General features: G+C 44.1%; 1 protein-coding gene across 1 annotated transcript; it reads left to right on the top strand.

Moving 5' to 3' along the window:
• The first annotated feature begins 16,349 nt into the window (after positions 1-16,349).
• Positions 16,350-20,818, top strand: LOC123148658 (basic leucine zipper 19). The gene is made up of 3 exons (XM_044568143.1): positions 16,350-16,582; positions 16,812-17,542; positions 20,471-20,818. The coding sequence occupies exons 1-2, from the start codon at positions 16,387-16,389 to the stop codon at positions 17,534-17,536; spliced, it is 921 nt and encodes a 306-aa protein (XP_044424078.1). The 5' UTR covers positions 16,350-16,386; the 3' UTR covers positions 17,537-17,542; positions 20,471-20,818.
• The last annotated feature ends 711 nt before the right edge of the window (positions 20,819-21,529 follow it).

Genomic DNA, 21,529 nt, shown 5'->3' with positions numbered 1-21,529 from the left:
TATCCATATAATTACTCAAGCGTTTAATCATAAAGGTATTCTGCTTTAATTGTCTACCAAAATAAGCATTAAAGTCATCTTGCTTAAACATAAAGTCATCAAACTCATCCAAGCACTGACTAGCAATTTTAGTAGGAGGGACTTCAACTTTATCATATCTATAGAGAGAATTTACCTTTATTACCTGTGTCGGGATATTGTGAGGTTCTTCAGTAAATAAGTAATTGAGATCATATACTTCTTCAACAGGCGGTAAATTAAGACCATGTATTTCTTCAATAGGAGGTAAATTCTTAACATCTTCAGCTTTAATACCTTTTTCTTTCATAGATTTCTTTGCCTCTTGCATATCTTCGGGACTGAGAAATAGAACACCTCTCTTCTTCAAAGTTGGTTTAGGAATAGGATCAGTAATTGGCTCAGGAGCTGGCTCAGGAGTTGGCTCGGGAGGTGCCCAATTATTTTCATTTGCCAACATATTATTCAATAAAATTTCAGCGTCATCCGGTGTTCTTTCCCTGAAAAGAGAACCAGCACAACTATCCAGGTAATCTCTAGAAGCATTAGTTAGTCCATTATAAAAGGTATCAAATATTTCAGGTTTCTTAAGAGGATGATCAGGAAAAGCATTAAGTAACTTGAGAAGCCTCCCCCAAGCTTGTGGGAGACTCTCTTCTTCAATTTGCACAAAATTGTATATTTCCCTCAAAGCAGCTTGTTTCTTATGAGCAGGGAAATATTTAGCAGAGAAGTAATAAATCATATCATGGGGACTTTGCACACAGGCAGGATCAAGAGAATTAAACCATTTCTTAGCATCACCCTTTAATGAGAACGGAAATATTTTGAGTATATAAAAGTGGCGCGATCTCAGATTATTAGTAAACAGGGCAGCTATTTCATCTAACTTACGAAGATGTGCCACAACAGTTTCAGATTCATAGCCATAAAAATGATCAGATTCAACCAAAGTAATTATATCTGGATCAACAGTAATATCATAATAATCCTGATCAGGAACACAGATAGGTGAAGTAGCAAAAGCAGGGTTGGGTCTCATCCTACCTCTAAAAGTTCCTTACTCCACTTAATTAGTAACCTCTTACGTTCAGGTTTATCCGGACAAGCAAGAATAACTTCATAAGATTCATTATTAAAAAGATAACCCTCAGGAATAACAGGCATAGGTTCATCATCACTAACATCATCGTGTTCAGGTTCACTAATTTCTCTTTCTCTAGACTTAGAAATTTGCTCATCTAGAAATTCACCAAGTGGCACAGTAGTATCAAGCATAGAAGTAGTTTCATCATAAGTATCATGCATAGCAGAAGTGGCATCATCAATAACATGCGACATATCAGAATTCATAGCAGTAGTAGGTTTAGGTGTCGCTAGCTTACTCATAACAGAAGGTGAATCAAGTGCAGAGCTAGATGGCAGTTCCTTACCTCCCCTCGTAGTTGAGGGATAAATTTTTGTCTTAGCGTCTTTCAAGTTCTTCATAGTGTCCAGCAGATATAAATCCCAAGTGACTCAAAGAATAGAGCTATGTTCCCCGGCAATGGCACCAGAAAAAGGTCTTGATAACCCACAAGTATAGGGGATCGCAACAGTTTTCGAGGGTAGAGTATTCAACCCAGATTTGTTGATTCGACACAAGGGGAGCCAAAGAATATTCTCAAGTATTAGCAGCTGAGTTGTCAATTCAACCACACCTGGAAACTTAGTATCTGCAGCAAAGTGTTTAGTAGCAAAGTAATATGATAGTGGTGATAACGGTAACAAAGTAAAGACAGCAAAAGTAATGTTTTTGGTATTTTTGTAGTGATTGTAATAGTAGCAATGGAAAAGTAAATAAGCTTAAATCAGTATATGGAAAACTCGTAGGCACCGGATCAATGATGGATAATTATGCCGGATGTGGTTCATCATGGAACAGTCATAACATAGGGTGACACGGAACTAGCTCCAGTTCATCAATATAATGTAGGCATGTATTCCGTAATAGTCATACGTGCTTATGGAAAAGAACTTGCATGACATCTTTTCTCCTACCCTCCCGTGGCAGCGGGGTCCTATTGGAAACTAAGGGATATTAAGGCCTCCTTTTAATAGAGAACCGGAACAAAGCATTAACACATAGTGAATACATGAACTCCTCAAACTATGGTCATCACCGGGAGTGGTCCCGATTATTGTCACTTCGGGGTTGCCGGATCATAACACATAGTAGGTGACTATAGACTTGCAAGATAGGATCTAGAACTCACATATATTCATGAAAACATAATAGGTTCAGATCTGAAATCATGGCACTCGGGCCCTAGTGACAAGCATTAAGCATAGCAAAGTCATAGCAATATCAATCTCAGAACATAGTGGATACTAGGGATCAAACCCTAACAAAACTAACTCGATTACATGATAAATCTCATCCAACCCATCACCGTCCAGCAAGCCTACGATGCAATTACTCACGCACGGCGGTGAGCATCATGAAATTGGTGATGGAGGATGGTTGATGATGATGACGGCGACGAATCCCCCTCTCCGGAGCCCCGAACGGACTCCAGATTAGCCCTCCCGAGAGAGATTAGGGCTTGGCGGCGGCTCCATATCGTAAAACGCGATGAAACTTTCTCTCTGATTTTTTTCTCCTCGAAAGCCAATATATGGAGTTGGAGTTGGCGGCGGAGGGCCACTAGGGGGCCCACGAGGTAGGGGCCCGCGCCCAGGGGGGAGGGGCGCGCCCCCCACCCTCGTGGACAGGGTGTGGGCCCCCTGGCCTTCATCTTTGGCGAGGATTTTTTATTATTTATTCTAAGATATTCCGTGGAGTTTTAGGTCATTCCGAGAACTTTTGTTTTCTGGACATAAAACAACACCATGGCAATTCTGCTAAAAACAGCGTCAGTCCGGGTTAGTTCCATTCAAATCATACAAGTTAGAGTCCAAAACAAGGGCAAAAGTGTTTGGAAAAGTAGATACGACGGAGACGTATCAGCCCTCCACCCTCGTGGAGGCCTCGTGTCCTTCCCGGACTGCTTCTTGTTTTTCTATTTTTCTAAATATTCCAAAATGGAGAAATATTGCCTTAAAACTGTTTTGGAGTCGGTTTTCTTACCGTACCACATACCTATTCCTTTTCGGAGTCTGGAATGTTCCAGAAAGTGTCCCTTATGTATTCCTCCGGGGTTACGGTTTCAATAACATTGGTTTCAACATTTATGGGGTTAACTGAGATATAATGTTTGATTCTTTGACCGTTCACCACCTTCGGATTTGTGCCTTCGAAGTTGTTAATTTTTATGGCACCGGAACGATAGACCTCCTCGATAACGTAAGGACCTTCCCATTTAGAGAGAAGTTTCCTGCAAAAAATCTTAAACAAGAGTTGTATAGCAATACATAATCACCTACATTAAACTCACACTTTTGTATCCTTTTATCATGCCATCTTTTAACTTTTTCTTTAAACAACTTGGCATTTTCGTAGGCTTGGGTTCTCCATTCATCGAGTGAGCTAATATCAAATAACCTCTTCTCACCGGCAAGTTTGAAATCATAATTGAGCTCTTTAATAGCCCAATATGCCTTGCGTTCTAGTTCGAGAGGTAAGTGACATGCTTTTCCATAAACCATTTTATACGGAGACGTACCCATAGGATTTTATATGCAGTTCTATAGGCCCATAATGCATCATCAAGTTTCTTGGACCAATTCTTTCTAGACCTATTGACAGTCTTTTGCAAAATTAATTTGAGTTCTCTATTACACAATTCTACTTGACCACTAGACTGTGGGTGATAAGGAGATGCAATTCTATGATTAACATCATATTTAGCAAGCATTTTACGGAAACCACCATGAATAAAATGTGAACCACCATCAGTCATTAAATATCTAGGAACTCCAAATCTTGGAAAAATAACTTCTTTAAGCATTTTAATAGAAGTGTTATGATCAGCACTACTAGTTGGAATAGCTTCTACCTACTTAGTAACGTAATCAACAGCAACTAAAATATGTGTATATCCATTAGAGGAAGGAAAAGGCCCCATATAGTCAAAGCCCCAAACATCAAATGGTTCAATAACGAGTGAATAGTTCGTAGGAATTTCTTGACGTCTACATTACCAATTCTTTGACATTCATCACAATATAAGACAAACATACGGGCATCCTTGAAGAGAGTAGGCCAGTAAAAAACAGATTGCAATACCTTATGTGCAGTCCTATCTCCAGCATTGTGTCCTCCATAAGCTTCGGAGTGACACTTGCGTAGGATCTGTTCATGTTCATGCTCAGGTACACAACGTCTAATAACACCATCTACTCCTTCTTTATAAAGATGTGGGTCATCCCAAAAGTAATGCCTCAAATCATAGACGAACTTCTTTCTTTTGCTGGAATGTGAAACTATGTGGTATAAACTTAGCTACAATGTAATTAGCATAATCAGCATACCATGGAGCAGTATGAGAAGCATTTATGACATTTAATTGCTCATCAGGAAAACTATCATCGATAGGTAGTGGGTCATCAAGCACATTTTCTAACCTAGACAAGTTGTCTGCAACGGGGTTCTCAGCTCCCTTTCTGTCAACTATATGTAAGTCAAATTCTTGTAGCAAGAGAACCCATCTAATAAGTCTATGTTTAGCATCTTTCTTTTCCATAAGATATTTAATAGCAGCATGATCAGTGTGAATAGTTACTTTAGAATCAACAATATAAGGTCTGAACTTATCACAAGCAAATACAACTGCTAAGAATTCTTTTTCAGTGGTAGCATAATTTCTTTGAGCATTGTCTAGGGTTTTACTAGCATATTGAATAACATTTAATTTCTTATCAACTCTTTGCCCTAGAACATCACCTACAGCATAATCACTAGCATCACACATAATTTCAAAGGGTAAATTACAATCAGGTGGCAGAACAATAGGTGCAGAGATCAATGCGTTCTTAAGTATTTCAAATGCTTCTACACAATCATCATCAAAGACAAATGGTATATCTTTTTGTAATAAATCAGTCAGAGGCCGAGAAATTTTTGAGAAGTCCTTAATGAACCTCTTATAAAATCCGCCGTGACCAAGGAAACTTCTTATACCTTTGATGTCCTTGGGGCATGGCATCTTTTCAATATCATCAACCTTGGCTTTATCAACTTCAATACCTCTTTCAGAAACTTTATGCCCCAAGACAATACCTTCATTAATCGTAAAGTGGCACTTTTCCCAATTGAAGACAAGATTAGTTTCTTCACACCTCTGCAAAACTCGATCAAGGTTGCTCAAGCAATCATCAAAAGAAGATCCATAGACGGAGAAATTGTCCGTGAAAACCTCACAAATCTTTTCACAAAAGTCAGAGAATATAGCCATCATGCATCTTTGAAAGGTAGCAGGTGCATTACATAAACCAAAAGGCATACGTCTATAAGCAAAAGTACCAAAAGGGCAAGTAAAAGTAGTCTTTGATTGATCTTTGGCTGACACAGGTATTTGAGAGAAACCAGAATAACCATCTAAAAAGCAAAAATGTGTATGTTTGGATAATCTTTCTAGTATTTGATCGATAAAAGGTAAGGGGTAATGGTCATTTTTAGTGGCCTTATTTAATTTGCGGAAAGCAATTACCATCCTATAACCTGTAATAATTCTTTGAGGAATCAATTCATCTTTATCATTAGGAACGACAGTAATACCTCCCTTCTTAGGGACACAATGGACAGGACTTACCCACTGACTATCAGCAACGGGATAAATTATACCTGCCTCAAGGAGCTTTAGTATTTCCTTTCTTACCACTTCTTTCATTTTAGGATTCAGCCGTCGTTGATGATCACGAACTGGTTTAGCATCTTCTTCCAAATTTATTTTATGTTGACATAGAGTGGGACTAATGCCCTTAAGATCATCAAGAGTATACCCAATAGCAGCACGGTGCTTCTTCATAGTTTTCAATAATCTCTCTTCCTCATGCTCTGAAAGGTTAGCACTAATAATAACAGGATATATCTTGTTCTCATCAAGATAAGCATATTTAAGAGTATCAGGAAACGGTTTAAGCTCAAACACGGGATCACCCTTGGGTGGAGGAGGATCCCCTAGGATTTCAACAGGCAAATTGTGTTTCAGAATAGCTTCCTGTTTAAAGAATACTTCATCTATTTCCCTTCTTTCATTCATAAACATATCATTTTCATGGTCTAGCAAATATTGTTCTAAAGGATCACTAGGAGGTACGGCAATAGAAGCAAGACCAATAATTTCATCCTTACTAGGTAATTCTTCTTCACGGTGTTGTCTACTAAATTTAGAGAAATTAAATTCATGAGACATATCATCTAAACCGATAGTAACAACATCCTTTTTGCAACCTATCTTAGCATTAACAGTGTTCAAGAAGGGTCTACCAAATACAATGGGACAAAAGCTATCTTGTGGGGAACCAAGAACAAGAAAATCAGCAGGATATTTAGTTTTCCCACACAATACTTCAACATCTCTAACAATTCCCATTGTTGAAGTAGTATCTCTATTGGCAAGTTTAATTGTGACATCAATATCTTCTGACTCAACAGGTGCAATATCATGCATAATTTCTCTATATAGGCTAATAGGTATTGCACTAGCACTAGCACCCATGTCACATAAACCATGATAACAATGATCTCCTATTTTAATAGAAATAACAGGCATGCCTACCACAGGTCTAGGTTTATCTTTAGCACAAGGTTTAGCAATTCTAGCAGTTTCATCACAGAAATAAATAACATGCCCATCAATGCTATCAGCCAAGAGATCTTTAACAATAGCAATATCAGGTTCAACTTTAATTTGCTCAGAAGGTGTATAAGTTTTAATATTGCTTTTACGAACCACAATTGAAGCTTTAGCATGATCCTTTATCCTAACAGGAAAAGGTGGTTTCTCAACATAAGCAGTAGGAATAATAGGATCATTATAAGTGACAGTCTTTTCTTCAACTTTAATAGGTGCAACTACTTTTACTTCTATGGGAGGATGATATTTAAACCACTTATCCTTGGGGAGATCAACATGAGTAGCAAAAGATTTACAAAAAGAAGCTACTATCTCAGAGTCAAGTCCATATTTAGTGCTAAATTTACGGAAAACATCGGTGTCCATAAAAGTTTTAACACAATCAAACCTAGGTGTCATACCTGACTCCTTACCTTTGTCGAGGTCCCAATCTTCAGAGTTGCGTTTAATTCTTTCCAATAAATCCCATTTGAATTCAATAGTCTTCATCATAAAAGATCCAGCACAAGAAGTATCAAGCATGGTGCGATTGCTATCAGAAAGCCGAGCATACATTTTTTGAATAATCATCTCTCTTGAGAGCTCCTGATTGGGGCATGAATATAACATTGATTTAAGCCTCCCCCAAACTTGAGCGATGCTTTCTCCTTCGCAAGGCCAAAAATTATATATATAATTGCGATCACGATGAACAAGATGCATAGGATAAAACTTCTGATGAAATTCCAATTTCAATCGTTTGTAGTTCCATGACCCCATATCATCACATAGCCTATACCATGTCGATGCATCTCCCTTCAAAGATAAAGGGAAAACCTTCTTCTTAACAACATCTCCGGGTACACCTGCAAGCTTAAATAATCCACAAACTTCATCCATCAGGATGCTTTGTTCCATCTCCTACAAAAGGATTAGCTAGCAGTTTTTCTATCATACCCGAAGGAATTTCAAAGCTGACATTTTCATTTTCAGAAGGTTCAGTAGGTTGAGGAGCAACTCTTTGCTCTACTGGTCGGGGTGAAGATACCCCGAACAAGCCCCTCAGAGGATTACTTTTCATAGTAACAAGTGACAGTAAATTTCAGCACACTATATAAATTTTTCCTTACCAAATTCCACCTACCAAAGGCACTTCACTCCCCGGCAACGGCGCCAGAAAAGAGTCTTGATGACCCACAAGTATATGGTATCTATCGTAGTCCTTCCGATAAGTAAGAGCGTCGAACCCAACGAGGAGCAGAAGGAAATGATAAGCGGTTTCCAGCAAGGTATTCTCTGCAAGTAATGAAACAAGTGGTAACAGATAATTTTTTGATAGGATAATTTGTAACGAGCAACAAGTAACTAAAGTAAATAAAGTGCAGCAAGGTGGCCCAATCCTTTTTGTAGCAAATGACAAGCCTGGACAAACTCTTATATAGAGAAAAGCGCTCCCGGGGACACATGGGAATATCGTCAAGCTAGTTTTCATCATGCTCATATGATTCGCGTTCGGTACTTTGATAATTTGGTATGTGGGTGGACCGGTGCTTGGGTGCTGCCCTTACTTGGACAAGCATCCCACTTATGATTAACCTCTAATGCAAGCATCCTTAACTACAACAAAAGTATTAAGGTAAACCTAACCATAGCATGAAACATATGGATCCAAATCAGCCCCTTACGAAGCAACGCATAAACTAGGGTTTAAGCTTCTGTCACTCTAGCAACCCATCATCTACTTAATACTTCCCAATGCCTTCCTCTAGGCCCAAATAATGGTGAAGTGTCATGTAGTCGACGTTCACATAACACCACTAGAGGAGAGACAACATACATCTCATCAAAATATCGAACGAATACCAAATTCACATGACTACTAATAGCAAGACTTCTCCCATGTCCTGAGGAACAAACGTAACTACTCACAAAGCATATTCATGTTCATAATCAGAGGGGTATTAATATGCATATAGGATCTGAACATATGATCTTCCACCAAATAAACCAACTAGCATCAACTACAAGGAGTAATTAACACTACTAGCAACCTACTAGTACCAATCCCGGACTTGGACACAAGAATTGGGTACAAGAGATGAACTAGGGTTTTGAGAGGAGATGGTGCTGGTGAAGATGTTGATGGAGATTGCCCTCTCCCGATGAGAGGAGCATTGGTGATGACGATGGCGATGATTTCCCCCTCCCGGAGGGAAGTTTCCCCAGCAAAACAGCTCTGCCGGAGCCCTAGATTGGTTCCGTCAAGGTTCCGCCTCGTGGCGGCGGAGTTTCGTCCGAGAAGATGGCTTCTTATTTTTTTCTCATCGAAAGACTTCATATAGCAGAAGATGGCCACCGGAGGGCCACCAGGGGGCCCACGAGGTAGGGGGTGCGCCCAGGGGGGTAGGGCGCGCCCCCACCCTTGTGGGCAGGGTGTGGCCCCCCTGGTGAACTTCTTGTGCTCAGTGTTTTTTATATATTCTGAAAACGTCTTCCGTGAAGTTTCTGGACTGTTGGAGATGTGCATAATAGGTCTCTAATATTTGCTCCTTTTCCAGCCCAGAATCCCAGCTGCCGGCATTCTCCCTCTTTATGTAAACCTTGTAAAATAAGAGAGAATAGGCATAAGTATTGTGACATAATGTGTAATAACAGCCCATAATGCAATAAATATCAATATAAAAGCATGATGCAAAATGGACGTATCAGCGGAGGCTTGTTATAAGCTGCAGTGCAAATGGCTCGCTGGGACCTAGAGAACTACTATTCTATCAAGGTGTAGGCCGTTTTAAGCTTCATCCACATGTCAGCGCCCAGGTGAGCAATGCGGGTCCCTGTCATGGTTAAACATCAGTAAACCAATCATTGATAAGATATTATGAGTTAGAAAAACTGCATGAGAGGGTACTTACCAAACACAGCAGAAGTCATGGCGTCAATCTGCCGCTTTAAGCCAGTCAGTTCTTCAACCACCGGCTTCAGGGCTGCCTCTGCGTCCTCGGCCTTTTTTTTCAAACCGGCTTTTTCTGTCTCCCAGTCTGCACTCTCTTTGTTGAAGGTCTCTTTCAGCCTTTCCATGGCTGCTAGGGCATTTGTTAACTCCTCCTTGGCCTTGGAAGCCTCTGCTTGCTGAGATATGACGTTCTCCTGAAGGTCTGCGGTTTGAGCATCATTTTTACTCAGCTCGGTCTACAAAGGTGAGGTATGTCATCAAAACAGGTTATGCCTTTTTACTCAGCTCGGTCTACAAAGGTGAGGTATGTCATCAAAACAGGTTATGAAGTATCAAGCGTATAACGAGTTATGCACTTTGTACTTGGGGGCTAAGCCTATTTGCTCTATCATTAACATATTTTTCACAAGTCTCAAGTACAATGCAAGCATTATCCTTAACACTTGGGGGCTAATGTACATCTGTTCAAAGTTGACGCATTGATTCAGGACCCGGTTTACCTTGCAAAGATAAACCGGCCCTTGGGGGCTACACCGATGAAAACTACAGGAATACAATGATAAAGTACCTGTTTGTTTCCAACGATGACTTGACATATGGAGGATCAGCATGCAAGGATTAAGATATTACAAAGTCCCGGTTTATGATTAACATCATAAACCGACCCTTGGGGGCTACTTGGGATGATACTTGAACTTTGGATTTAAGAAAGGAAAAGTGATGAAAATACCTCATAGCGTTCCTTCATCAGGTTCACTAAACCGGCTTCCTAATCACGGTTTGAGTGTAGACGGTTTAGAAAACCGGAGTGGAGTTCTTGAGCGCTGAGATGGGTGTAGCTTGGCAAGTCGGTGCTCCATTTGCCTTTTTCCATGGCAGCACACTCTTCCTTGGCACTATGTTTCGCCAATATAACAGGATGGCCAGGAGAGCTGTGGCTCATACCGGTAATGATAACATCGCCTTCTTTGTCTCCAGCAGTCTTTACTGGAGTTGATGGAGTGTCAGTGGCTCTCACCGGACTAGAAGACCTATCATCAGCCCGGATTGGATCTGCCGGTTCATCATCAGGCACAGCAGTGTTTAACTTTTGGTTGTTCATCAATATTGTGATCTTGAGGGGGTGGTTCATCAAAAGTAGCTTCAGGATTTGGACCCTCCGGTTCAACCATTTGCTCCGGTTCAAGAACCACCTGGTCTTCGGGCGAATTGTTAACCCAAGCCTTTTTGTTGGGTCTGGCTTTGGCTCTACAACATAAAAAGATGCGAAAGTTAAGCATAATATATATATATATATATAAAGTATGGAAACATCGAAGAAAGGGGTTGAAGTACTTACCCAGCTACAGTTTTGAGAGGAGGAAGTTGGGTCGCTGCTGACTCGCCAGAGGATGAGGGAGGTGTCACCTGATAATTCGAATCGGACGGATTAAGAGGTTGTCGGAAATAACATGCCTTGGGATAAGAATTGTCAGAAGTGGGTGAGACCTCAGATCGGCGCTTTCGAACCGGGGTGTCAGGTAAACTGGCCGAAGTGACCTTTTGGCCGTTGTGCCGGGTGGTGCGGCGAGCCTCGTGCTGCTGCGTCTTCAAAATAAATGTTGGATCCAAGTGAGCAAGAGGATGAAAAAAGCTTACTTTCCGGACCGCTTGACAGATTTTTTGTGTTGGCATGGAGTCTGAACCGGAGGAAAGGCTAATTACCTCTACATCGTCAGCTTGGCTGCCCTCCACGTCCTCCTGATAAGTATCATTGTCAATGAGATGCATGAAAAGGGAACCAAGTGAATCAAGTTCTACCTCAACTTCCGGTTCATCTGGGTCGTCGTCCAGTTCCATACTGATGCGTTCAGGTGCTTTCCACTTTGTGGTTTTCTTGACGGCTTTGGTTTTAGGGCGAGCAGTTTTTGCCGCTTTCTCTTGAGGTTTCTTCTTCCAAAACGGATCATCACCCTATTTAAAAGTAAAAAAGAAGGGTATTCAAGGATTGTACAGTCTAAAGATATCAAGGGTAAAGCGGAGGGACAATACTCACAGCAGGCGGTTTGTTCTGCGTGTAAAAGGGGTATAGTCCGGTTTGGTGACAGACAACTTCTGATTCGTTCAATATCTTCTTGACGGCCTCAGTGACCTCTTCATCGGTTAGCTGAATGTTGGTATGACATTGGGAGTCCTTTACATCACCAGTATACTCGCACATTAAGCCGGAGTGGCGACTTAACAGTAAGATGCTCCAAGATATCCAATAATGGACAAAGTCTACACCTGTTAAACCGTTGGCCAAGAAGGCTCTCATCTTGGCGAGTTGAGGTGTGTACGGGGTCCGTTCCTGGGCACTTAGGCGTTGTGGAAGTGGATGAGTATTGGCAAGCCGGTGGGCCCGGTAACCTGGCAGAGGATTTTCGTCTTCAGGGGAGTTGTCTTTACAGTAGAACCAAGTTTGATTCCACTCTTTGGGGTGACTGTGCAGCTTGGCGTGAGGAAATTAAACCTCTTTTCTTTTTTAAATGGAGACCCCACCGAGTTCAGTATTGGGTCCGTCTACAAATTCGGTGCGCCGGTTCAGGTGGAAGAAATCCCGAAACAGTTCCACAGTTGGCTCTTCTTGGAGGTACGCTTCACAGAAAACTTGAAAGTTGCATATATTGGATACCGAGTTGGGTCCAATATCTTGAGGGTGGAGTTGAAAGCTGGCAAGCACATCCCGGAAAAACTTTGACCTGGGCGGTTTGAAACCACAGCCTATATGATCAACAAACACAACTACCTCACCCTGCTTAGGGGTGGGAGGATTTTTTGGACCAGGAACGCGCCACCGGATCTCATTCTTCTTTGGTAAGGTTCTGATCTTGACCATTCCATTCAGTTGCTCCTCGGTAACCCGGGAGGGAGCCCAGTTGCATGAATAAAACTGCTTGGCCATTGCAAATGAAAAGCTGGAAAGAAATGCCGGTTTACAATTTATTCATAGTGATGCATAAGGTACAATAGAATAGAGGAATCCAAGTATATGAAATTGGTAAACCGGAGGCTGATATAATTATAAATGACAAAGCAATAAGCAGAAGCAGAGGTATATACATGCTATTAAACTGGAGTATGACGATGGAGACAAAGGATTGCCAGTTTAAAAGGGGAATAATGGTATATAATAGATTTCTTTTTACAAGGGTAAACCATCTATGTGATGCGGAAGGTATAGATCTAAGGCAAGAATGACTAAGTAAGGTAAAACAGGTTTCACAAGACTGCATTGAAATTTTGGATCTACCATAAGCCAGGAAAAGGAAAAATATTGAGACTCAAGAACTTGGTCCCAAAGCAGTTCATGAAAGGTCCAGATCAAGTTACAATGTATTTAAAGATTGGATCAAATGGTTGAGATAAGGACTTTCATAGTTACTATGAGGAATATATCAAGAACAAGTTCTACTGGCTATGGGTTGACGAAGAACACGAAGAGAGCAACAGGAACCCGCGTGAACCCTAACGGATCTACAAGGAAAAGAGGGGAAGCTTACCGTAGCGGTTGAGGTAGCGGTGATGCACCGCATTTCTCTGATGCAACCAGGTCGATGCAGTGGCCAACGGAGAGGCAGAGGCAGAGTTCGACGACGACGGCGGCGCTCGGGTGCAGGGGCGTCGCGAGGAGGAAGAAGAAGCGAAAAAGACGAAGGGGGAAAAGAGAATGACCCTTGGTCCTATTTATAGGGCGAACTGATAAGTGACAAGTGCGTGAATCGAGGAGCCTAAAATGGATAGTTAATAAGGATGTCGCCTTGGTGGTTGGATATTCATTAATGAAGGGTATCTTCGACTTCAACGAATAGATGACATCATGGCGGTTTACTACGGATCCAAAGGATGACATCACGGCGGTTTACCAGATCCATTGGAAGGTGCCAGGGCAAGAATTTTTCTAAGTGTTGAAGATTGATATGAACAAGTTCAAACCAATGCGGGGCCTAATGTTGGGGATATTACTACTGGACGTAAACCGACCAGGAGTAGCCGGATTAACTCCAAGAAGATCAGAAGCCCATGAAGACGTGAGGATGGTGGCGCTTTACGAAGGCCCAAGGCCCAAAGGTGAGTTAAGACCTGTAGATGTAAACCGACTTTATTGTATAACTTGCATTGCAAGATAGGAAGGATAGAGACCGAGCCGGACACGTTTATGATCCGGCCTCGGGACTCTGTAAACCGGCGGGCGTCAACCTGTGTATATAAAGGGACGACCCGGCAGCGGTTTAGGGACAACAGACAACAACTCGAGAGCCAGGCAAAGCGGATTCGCTCCCTGGTCATCGAAACCCCAGCAATACCAAGCATAACTAGACGTAGGCTTTTACCTTCATCGAAGGGGCCGAACTAGTATAAAACCCCTCGTGTCCCTTGTCCGGTTTAACCCCTTTAAGCTAACCCGTAGCGATGGCTGCACGACTAAGTCCTTTCATGAGGACATCTGCCGTGACAAACCCACGACAGCTCCTATGGTGTCCATTATCAGGGAATCTCCAAGAGCGACCCGTAAACCTCCCGTAACCGTTCGGACCAGGCTGTCCGGACCATAGAAGCCGTCTAATGCTGACCTGTATTGTTGCGCGGAGCGGTCCGGACGCGATGTCTTCCGCAAACTGGAGACAAACATGGGGGAGGTTTGCGGGAGTCCGAACACGTGAAATGTCGCTCTCCGTCCCCTGGCCTACCCAAAAGGAGGGCCGAGCCCGCACTTTTGTAGCATCCCGCATTGTTTTCACGCCAAACTCCCCAACTGTTTCCGTGCCAAACTCCCCACTCTCTTTTTCCACTCCCTGCCGCTCTCCGCCCAAGTCCCGATCTTTTCTCCCACCCTGTCCTTTCCTCTGCCGCCGACACATGGAACCGCCGGAGAACCTACCAGAGATGGGGGCGTCAAAGGTGCCGGAGGATTCGAGAATCACAATCGCTCGGAGCAACAGCTCGCAGACGTGGCAGTATCGCCGCGTCAAAGCGAAGCCGCAAACGAGAAGAAGATGAGGATACATTTGGCCGCCGGTGGGACTGGTAGTGGCGATGGTCTTGGAGGACGGCGAGGCCGTGGCGGACGCCGCTAGACGGGCACACCCACAGTACTGACGACACCATTGCTGGAGCGTTACAAGCCCTCATACTACTACGCTGCCAAGCAACTCACAAATCCTGTCGATATGGTTCCTTACATCGTCGATGTTAACGTGGCGCCACTCTTCTCTGAGTTCTCTTCGCCGTCGCTCATCCGAGCGAGGACAGCAGGGGAAGAGCAGATGGGTGCCCGCGTGTTGTTTGTCGCAATGCCGAGAGCGAGGGAGCCGGCGTATGATGCGCACATGGATATGCTCGATATCATCCACGATGGGGGCGAGGGAGGAGGAGGGGCTATGAGGACGGGCTGGTGGAAGACTCGGATCCAACCAATTCCTACAACTACCAGCAGCAGCAGTCGTACATCCAGATGGCCACGCAGAAGTGCTACACCCAGACTAGCGATGGCACACAACAACAACAACAACAACAACAACATTGGACCGCCGGAGAGCAGCATCCGGAGGGGGCGGAGGAGGGGGGGAGGAGGAGGAGGGCAATGACGATGATCTAGATGATACAGCCGGCGATCCGAAGAAAAGGAGAAAACTTCAAGATGCGGGAGGACGAGCTGTTGTGCGACGCATGGTTGGCAACTAGCCTCGATCCTGACCATGGTAGAGCAAAAGGGCACAACCTTTTGGAGGAACATTCACATATGGTTCCATGAGCACAAGCATTTCGCGCCCTACTCTGACGCATTGATCCTCAACTGTGAGTGGATGTCACTCAATCATCGATGGTACACCATCCAAGAGGCCGTCTCCAAGTATTGCGGGCACTTGAAGCATCTCATCGCATGGTGGCCATCGCCAATGCGGAGGACGCCAAGATGTTGACCTTGAATATCGACTCTTTGGATGCTGACATTAAAATTATCGTACAATCCGTCCGTTATCAGACGCTGGAGCGGCAGAAAGATCAGTTGGCGGCGGTGCAAGATGAGGACGCCGCGGAGGTGGAGGTGGACGTGGACACGGAGGTTGCCTAAGCCGCGGCGACAGCACCTCCTTGATCGGGAAGATCTTGCTAGGATGGCCGATCCGGCAGGGCAGAAATGCACGGACTGCCGGGCTGATGTTCTTTTGGATTCCGGCATGTAAAATCTAAGCATATTTGCCTCATTTTGGTTGTGATTGGGGTTGCGATCTGGCGCGGATGTGAGCTGGCGCGTTATGTGGGTCAGCGTAGATTGGAATATAAATTTGTTGGTGGACAATATGCGGCTAGCGTTGGATGGCTGCCTCCCGCATCCATGTCTGTGAACTGATCCTCTGTCCGTGAACGAATGCGGGCGGTTTTTTGCGAGTTGGGTTGCCGTTATAGATGCCCTTATTCAACATGATGTCGTTTTTGTTCCCACGGAATATATTCATCATTTTATATTACTGTACTTGATTGACACTTGACCCGCGGGATAGTAGAGCCGCACACGCCTCCATCAGTCCGTATTGAAAATATCTCCGCCGCGCGCGGCGCACATCAACCTACCGCCCGGGCGAGGTGGTTTGCTTGTCTTCACGTTATTACGGACCCCTCCCCCCCTCTCCATCGATGACGACATCGAACGAAAAGCATTCCACCACGAGAAAGGAAACCAAGTCAATGCGAACAAGAGAAGGAACAACACACGAAAACGTTGCTGGTCATTCCCCACCTTTCTCCGCCCACCAATCATCCTCCTCCGGCAGCACAACTCCGGATTGGCGTGGCCATCAAAGGACCAGGACGCGACTCCTCTCGTCTGCGGGTAAGCTCAACTCAAGCTGGCTGGCCTGTTCATTCGTCTCAGCTTGTTCTTCGTTTTCCTCCTGCTCGTCACCGCAAGAACGATCGCGGTTGACCTGCACCAATCATCATCGGTGGGGGGCATTCCCAATGCCGTCGATTGCATTCCATTACCGAATGAATGAATGAATGAATGAAAATAAGTAGTAGCAAGAGCATCTTATACATGCCGTACGTGTTCATGTTATCAGGTTTGTTCTTGCGGACCATGGACGACGGGGACATAGATTTCACCAATCCGGAGACGTACCTGCACCCGGCCATGGACAGCTACTTTGACGACATCCTGAAAGACCCGGAGCACCTCGCATGTACTCACACCCACGCCTGCTGCAACCCGCATGTACGCCATGACCTTGCCCACCACACCCAGACCTGCGTCCATGTCCACACCAAGATCCTCCGGGAGGAGTCGGATGATGTCCCCGAGACCTCCGAGTCGCCGCAAGAGAATAACGGCCCCAAGAAGCGCCCGCCAGGTAACCGGGCAGCTGTGAGGAAGTACCGTGAGAAGAAGAAGGCCCACACGACTTTGCTGGAGGAAGAGGTGGCTCGCCTCAAGGCTTTAAACAAGCAGCTCGTGAGGAGGCTTCAGAGTCACTCGGCGCTCGAGGCTGAGGCCTCCAGGCTCCGCTGCCTGCTTGTCGACATTAGAGGGAGGATCGACGGAGAGCTTGGTGCTTTCCCTTACAAGCGGCCAGTGAAGAACAAGGATTTGGCTGACCAAGGAAGTTCCCTTGGTGGTGCCCGGCAGGTTAGGCTCAGATGCAACGATCCGCCCTACTGCAGTCCAGAGATGCAGGCCATGACAATGGATGACGATGATGTTATGAGTAGCGAGGTGTTGGGTCAAGGTGCCGGTGATATTGCAAACAACCAGTGGCTCCAAGGTTTGCCAGATGATGTAAAGAGGTGAAGGCAGGTTAGTTATACTTATCTTGTGTGTTCTGTAGACAAAATTTTCTTGTACAAATGGCAAAGCGCCTGCCTTTTTCCTAAAAAATAGAAGAGTTTTTCTTATAGCAACATCAATTTCGGGCAATAAACTGCTTGTTTACTTCTGCCTTTCTGTATGTTCAAACTCACATTAGCTGCTCATAGCATTACTGAATAACCTTTTCCAGGGAATGATCATCAGTGTGATAGTATTAATTCAGTTTGTCATTAGACACTCTGTTCATTCATTCTGATAGCTACCCATGAACTTCATAATGCACCGGCCTTGCCATACTTTTGATTGTCCTTTAGACTGTTTTATAGTGGGCAGTTATGAACGGCTTTCATTAGTATGTGCATCTGATTCTTCACCTGGGAATAGTATGCTAAGTATAGTGATGACATATTAAACCCCATTAAGAGGCGCTAGAATGGTGCCCAACCAGCTACGCCATGTGGCGCATGCTGTTGGTCACGGTGAGAAAGTTTTTTAGATGATAGGCACTTTTTTCGAGAAAAGTTTTTCTAGAATTTTTCTTTTTCCTTTTAAGATTGTTGTGATGTCCACGTGATGCGAGAATGTTATAAAAAATTGACATGATGATGAGGTGCGCATAGTTTGCTGTCAAGTGGCCCGCAATGGCGGGCCCCAACCACTAGTAGTGGACAAGCGTCTCCATTATTCTGTTACTAAATGTAACCTTTGTCCATCTCTAGTCTTCGAGCTGAAATAATGAGTTAACATCTCACTATGCTGTGGGGATTGTACAAGGGCATCTCTAGCCGATCCCCTAAAATTAGTGAAGTAAAAAAAATCTCAATTCTTTTAGCCTAGCCACATGAACATCAAACAACTGCATAATATATCATCAATCATTCAAATATTTCAAAATAAACACGCGTAATGTATAAACCATTAACAAACATTTAGTTTAACGGATGGAGATATTCAAATTAAAACACATCTGAAAGACATCAGATCATCGATCAAGTTTGATCCAAAATCGCCACAACGTAGCATGTTTTATGTTGCGGATCGAGGCCCAATGATATACACGAACTGAAACACTTTCCTCGCCAAAGAAATCACGCACCGCCATAAACATGGGCACACCCATCAGCATCATCATCACCACCACCACCACCACCACCATTCCAAAGAGCGGCCTCTGTTTGGGTTAAGATCTCCCCAGGAGTGAGCTCCCAATATTTTTTTGTGATATCATCCATTGTGTTTGGGTTCATGACAACAACAACAAACTCCATCATCCATGGACCGCACACCAATCAGCGGCTCACCGCACAATGCATAGACCGAAATAAAAAAGAAATCACCTTGTAGGCATTTAATTGAGCACTTGGCGGCCGTGGCCCTTGTTGCCGGCTACGGCAGCTGGACACCCCGGAGCACTAGCTGTAGAGGTGGACGGAGATGCCACACGAGCCACCGTCCTCTCAGCCACCACCACCATCACCATTCGGAAGAGAGACCTCCGTTAGGATAAATCTCCTCACAAGTGAGTTCCCAAAACCTTTTTTGCGGTATCATCCATTGTGATTCGGGTCATTACAACAACAGCAAACTCCATCATCCATCAGCCGGTGACACTCACCGCACAATACATAGGCCGGAATGAAAAAAAAATACCTTGTAGGCATTTCATCAAGCACTCGGTTGCCGTCGTCCTTGTTGCCGGTTGCGGCAGCCGGATGCACGTGAGGCACTAGCAGTAGGGGTGGACAAACACGCCACAAGAGCCACTGTCCTCTCGGCCACCATCACCATTCCGAAGAGAGGCCTCCGCTTGGATCAAGATCTTCCCACAAGTGAGCTCCCAAAACTTTATTACGGTATCATCCATTGTGGTTCGGTTCATGACAGAAACAAGAACAAACTCCATCATCCATTGGCCGGCAACAATCACCGCACAATGGATAGGCCGAAATGAGAAAAAGCAAAAAAATACCTTGTAGGCATTTCATCGAGCAGTTGATGACCGTGGCCCTTGTTGCCGGCTGCGGCAGCCGAACACGCCTAAGCACTAGCCGTAGGGGTGGCCCGAGACGCCACACAAGCCACCGGACAGGTACGAGAGGTTGAGGTGGCTTTCTTTTTCTTGTTCTTCGCCGCCTCCTCGGCGAGTGGCGACGTGGCGGCCGTCGGCTTCCTAGAACACTTGTCGCTGGTTAGAGCAGTGTGCTACCGTCGACAGAGACGAGGTGGCCACCCAGCGATGTTGCTACTAGCGGTAATTGCTGGTGTGGTGGATCGGGTAACATTTTTTTGTCCAAAACCTTTTTCAGTATGGACGAGGCGCAGGGGTGTTTTGTAGTGGTGATACGCCGACGGTGGTAGCCTGTGGGGTGGTGGAAGGGTCTTTCGTACCCATTCCAGCCAGAGCAGCAGTCATCGGTGGTGATGGTGGGTGGGAACGGTGGCACTGGGCGGCGCAACAGAAAAGGTGCGGGGATGTTTTACTCGGCCGAGGTGGGGGGGAGTGATTTTGGGAGCCGTGTGCCAACTTTTCGGCATTGGGGTAAAATTCTTACTCCTCTAACCGATATAGGAGTTTGGACAGGTCCGGTTTAGAGGAGTAAACTCAAAATTTTACTCCTCTAACCGATTTTAGGTGATCGGCTAGAGATGGCCTACGCTATATCCAGTACATGCGGGTTGCGATGTACCTAGCTAGTTTGTGGCCTTCATCTAGCTCAGTACGACGCGCAAATCGTTTCCTTCTGTGGAGATTATTTTTTGCATTTTCTAAAAGTGTTGGTGTGGATGTTTGCTTCAGGACTCAAGTAACACTCATGCTACTGCTTTCATTTTTCATCATCTTTTTTGTCTCTGCAAGTGTTGGTGCGGATGCTTTGATCAGGACTCGAGTAACATGCTGCTGATTTTCTCTTTCAGGACATGCCTAACTGCTTATATTCCCTCTCTGGGGACTATTTGTTTCCGCTATAAGGAATACTACATTTCTTGCTTCTATCGGCCGGGTTGTGTTTGGTTCAAACTTTTGTATTGCCAATAATGCCTTGTATGGATCCTGAGGCGCTGCAAGTTCGATAGCTCCGATGCTACCAGGACATGGCTGTTCACGTTGCATTGTTCTGTTTTCAGTTATGTTCACGGAGTTTTGACAGCCTTGCTTCTGGTCCTAGATGCCTCCTTACAATGAGTAGATACACACCGCATTCGAAGTTATTGTGAACAATCAAGATTTCTGCATCCGTGGTTTGTGCTAGTTTACTTTTCTTTACCCGTCTATTTTTGAGATGTTAATGGTAATATAGCTAAAAATCACAACGTCTGACTCCTCTATGTCTGTGAATAATAAAAATCACAATGCAGAATAGAAGAGTTTTTTTACCCCTCTATGTTTGTGATGATAAATACGTTGCTGGTTTATACAATTGTTCTATGGTAATTTTCAACTCCGTTCATTATTATAAGATATTCTAACCCTTTCCTGATTCGGATGTACATAGCACATTTTAGTTTGTTTATCGACTCATTTCAGTCTGTATATAGTTCATATTAAAATATTCAAACCATCTTATATTTGCGAGTGGAGGAAATATTAAATATGAAGAGTATATACAAAGAGTAGCAAAATATTACATCAACCAATGCCATTTCTAGGCCACATAGAAAAAGATGGAAATTCAAGTTCACAGATTAACCGTGCACCGCTTGTTGAGCTGCTCTGCTTTCAGAGGTTTGACGCGCATCATTGTGAATTTGAGCAGTTCTTTCAGGGTGAAGGTCCAGCTATTAGAGTTCTGGATAGTATTTCTGAAAATTTTGTCATTCTAGGTTACATATTCAATTTGAGTTGACCGCGAGTTCAATATCAGCAGTTGTTAGCCTTTGGAAAACACGTTCACTATAAATTCCATCAAGTTGTTGGTATGCCTATCCAGTTGTATCGTGTTTGATGATACAAGCAGAAGGATTCCACCATTGTTC

This window comes from Triticum aestivum, chromosome 7A, assembly GCF_018294505.1.
Source record: "Triticum aestivum cultivar Chinese Spring chromosome 7A, IWGSC CS RefSeq v2.1, whole genome shotgun sequence".
Lineage (NCBI taxonomy): Eukaryota > Viridiplantae > Streptophyta > Magnoliopsida > Poales > Poaceae > Triticum > Triticum aestivum.
Note: the sequence above shows the minus strand (reverse complement) of the source record. Positions and strands in the feature narration are given on the sequence as shown.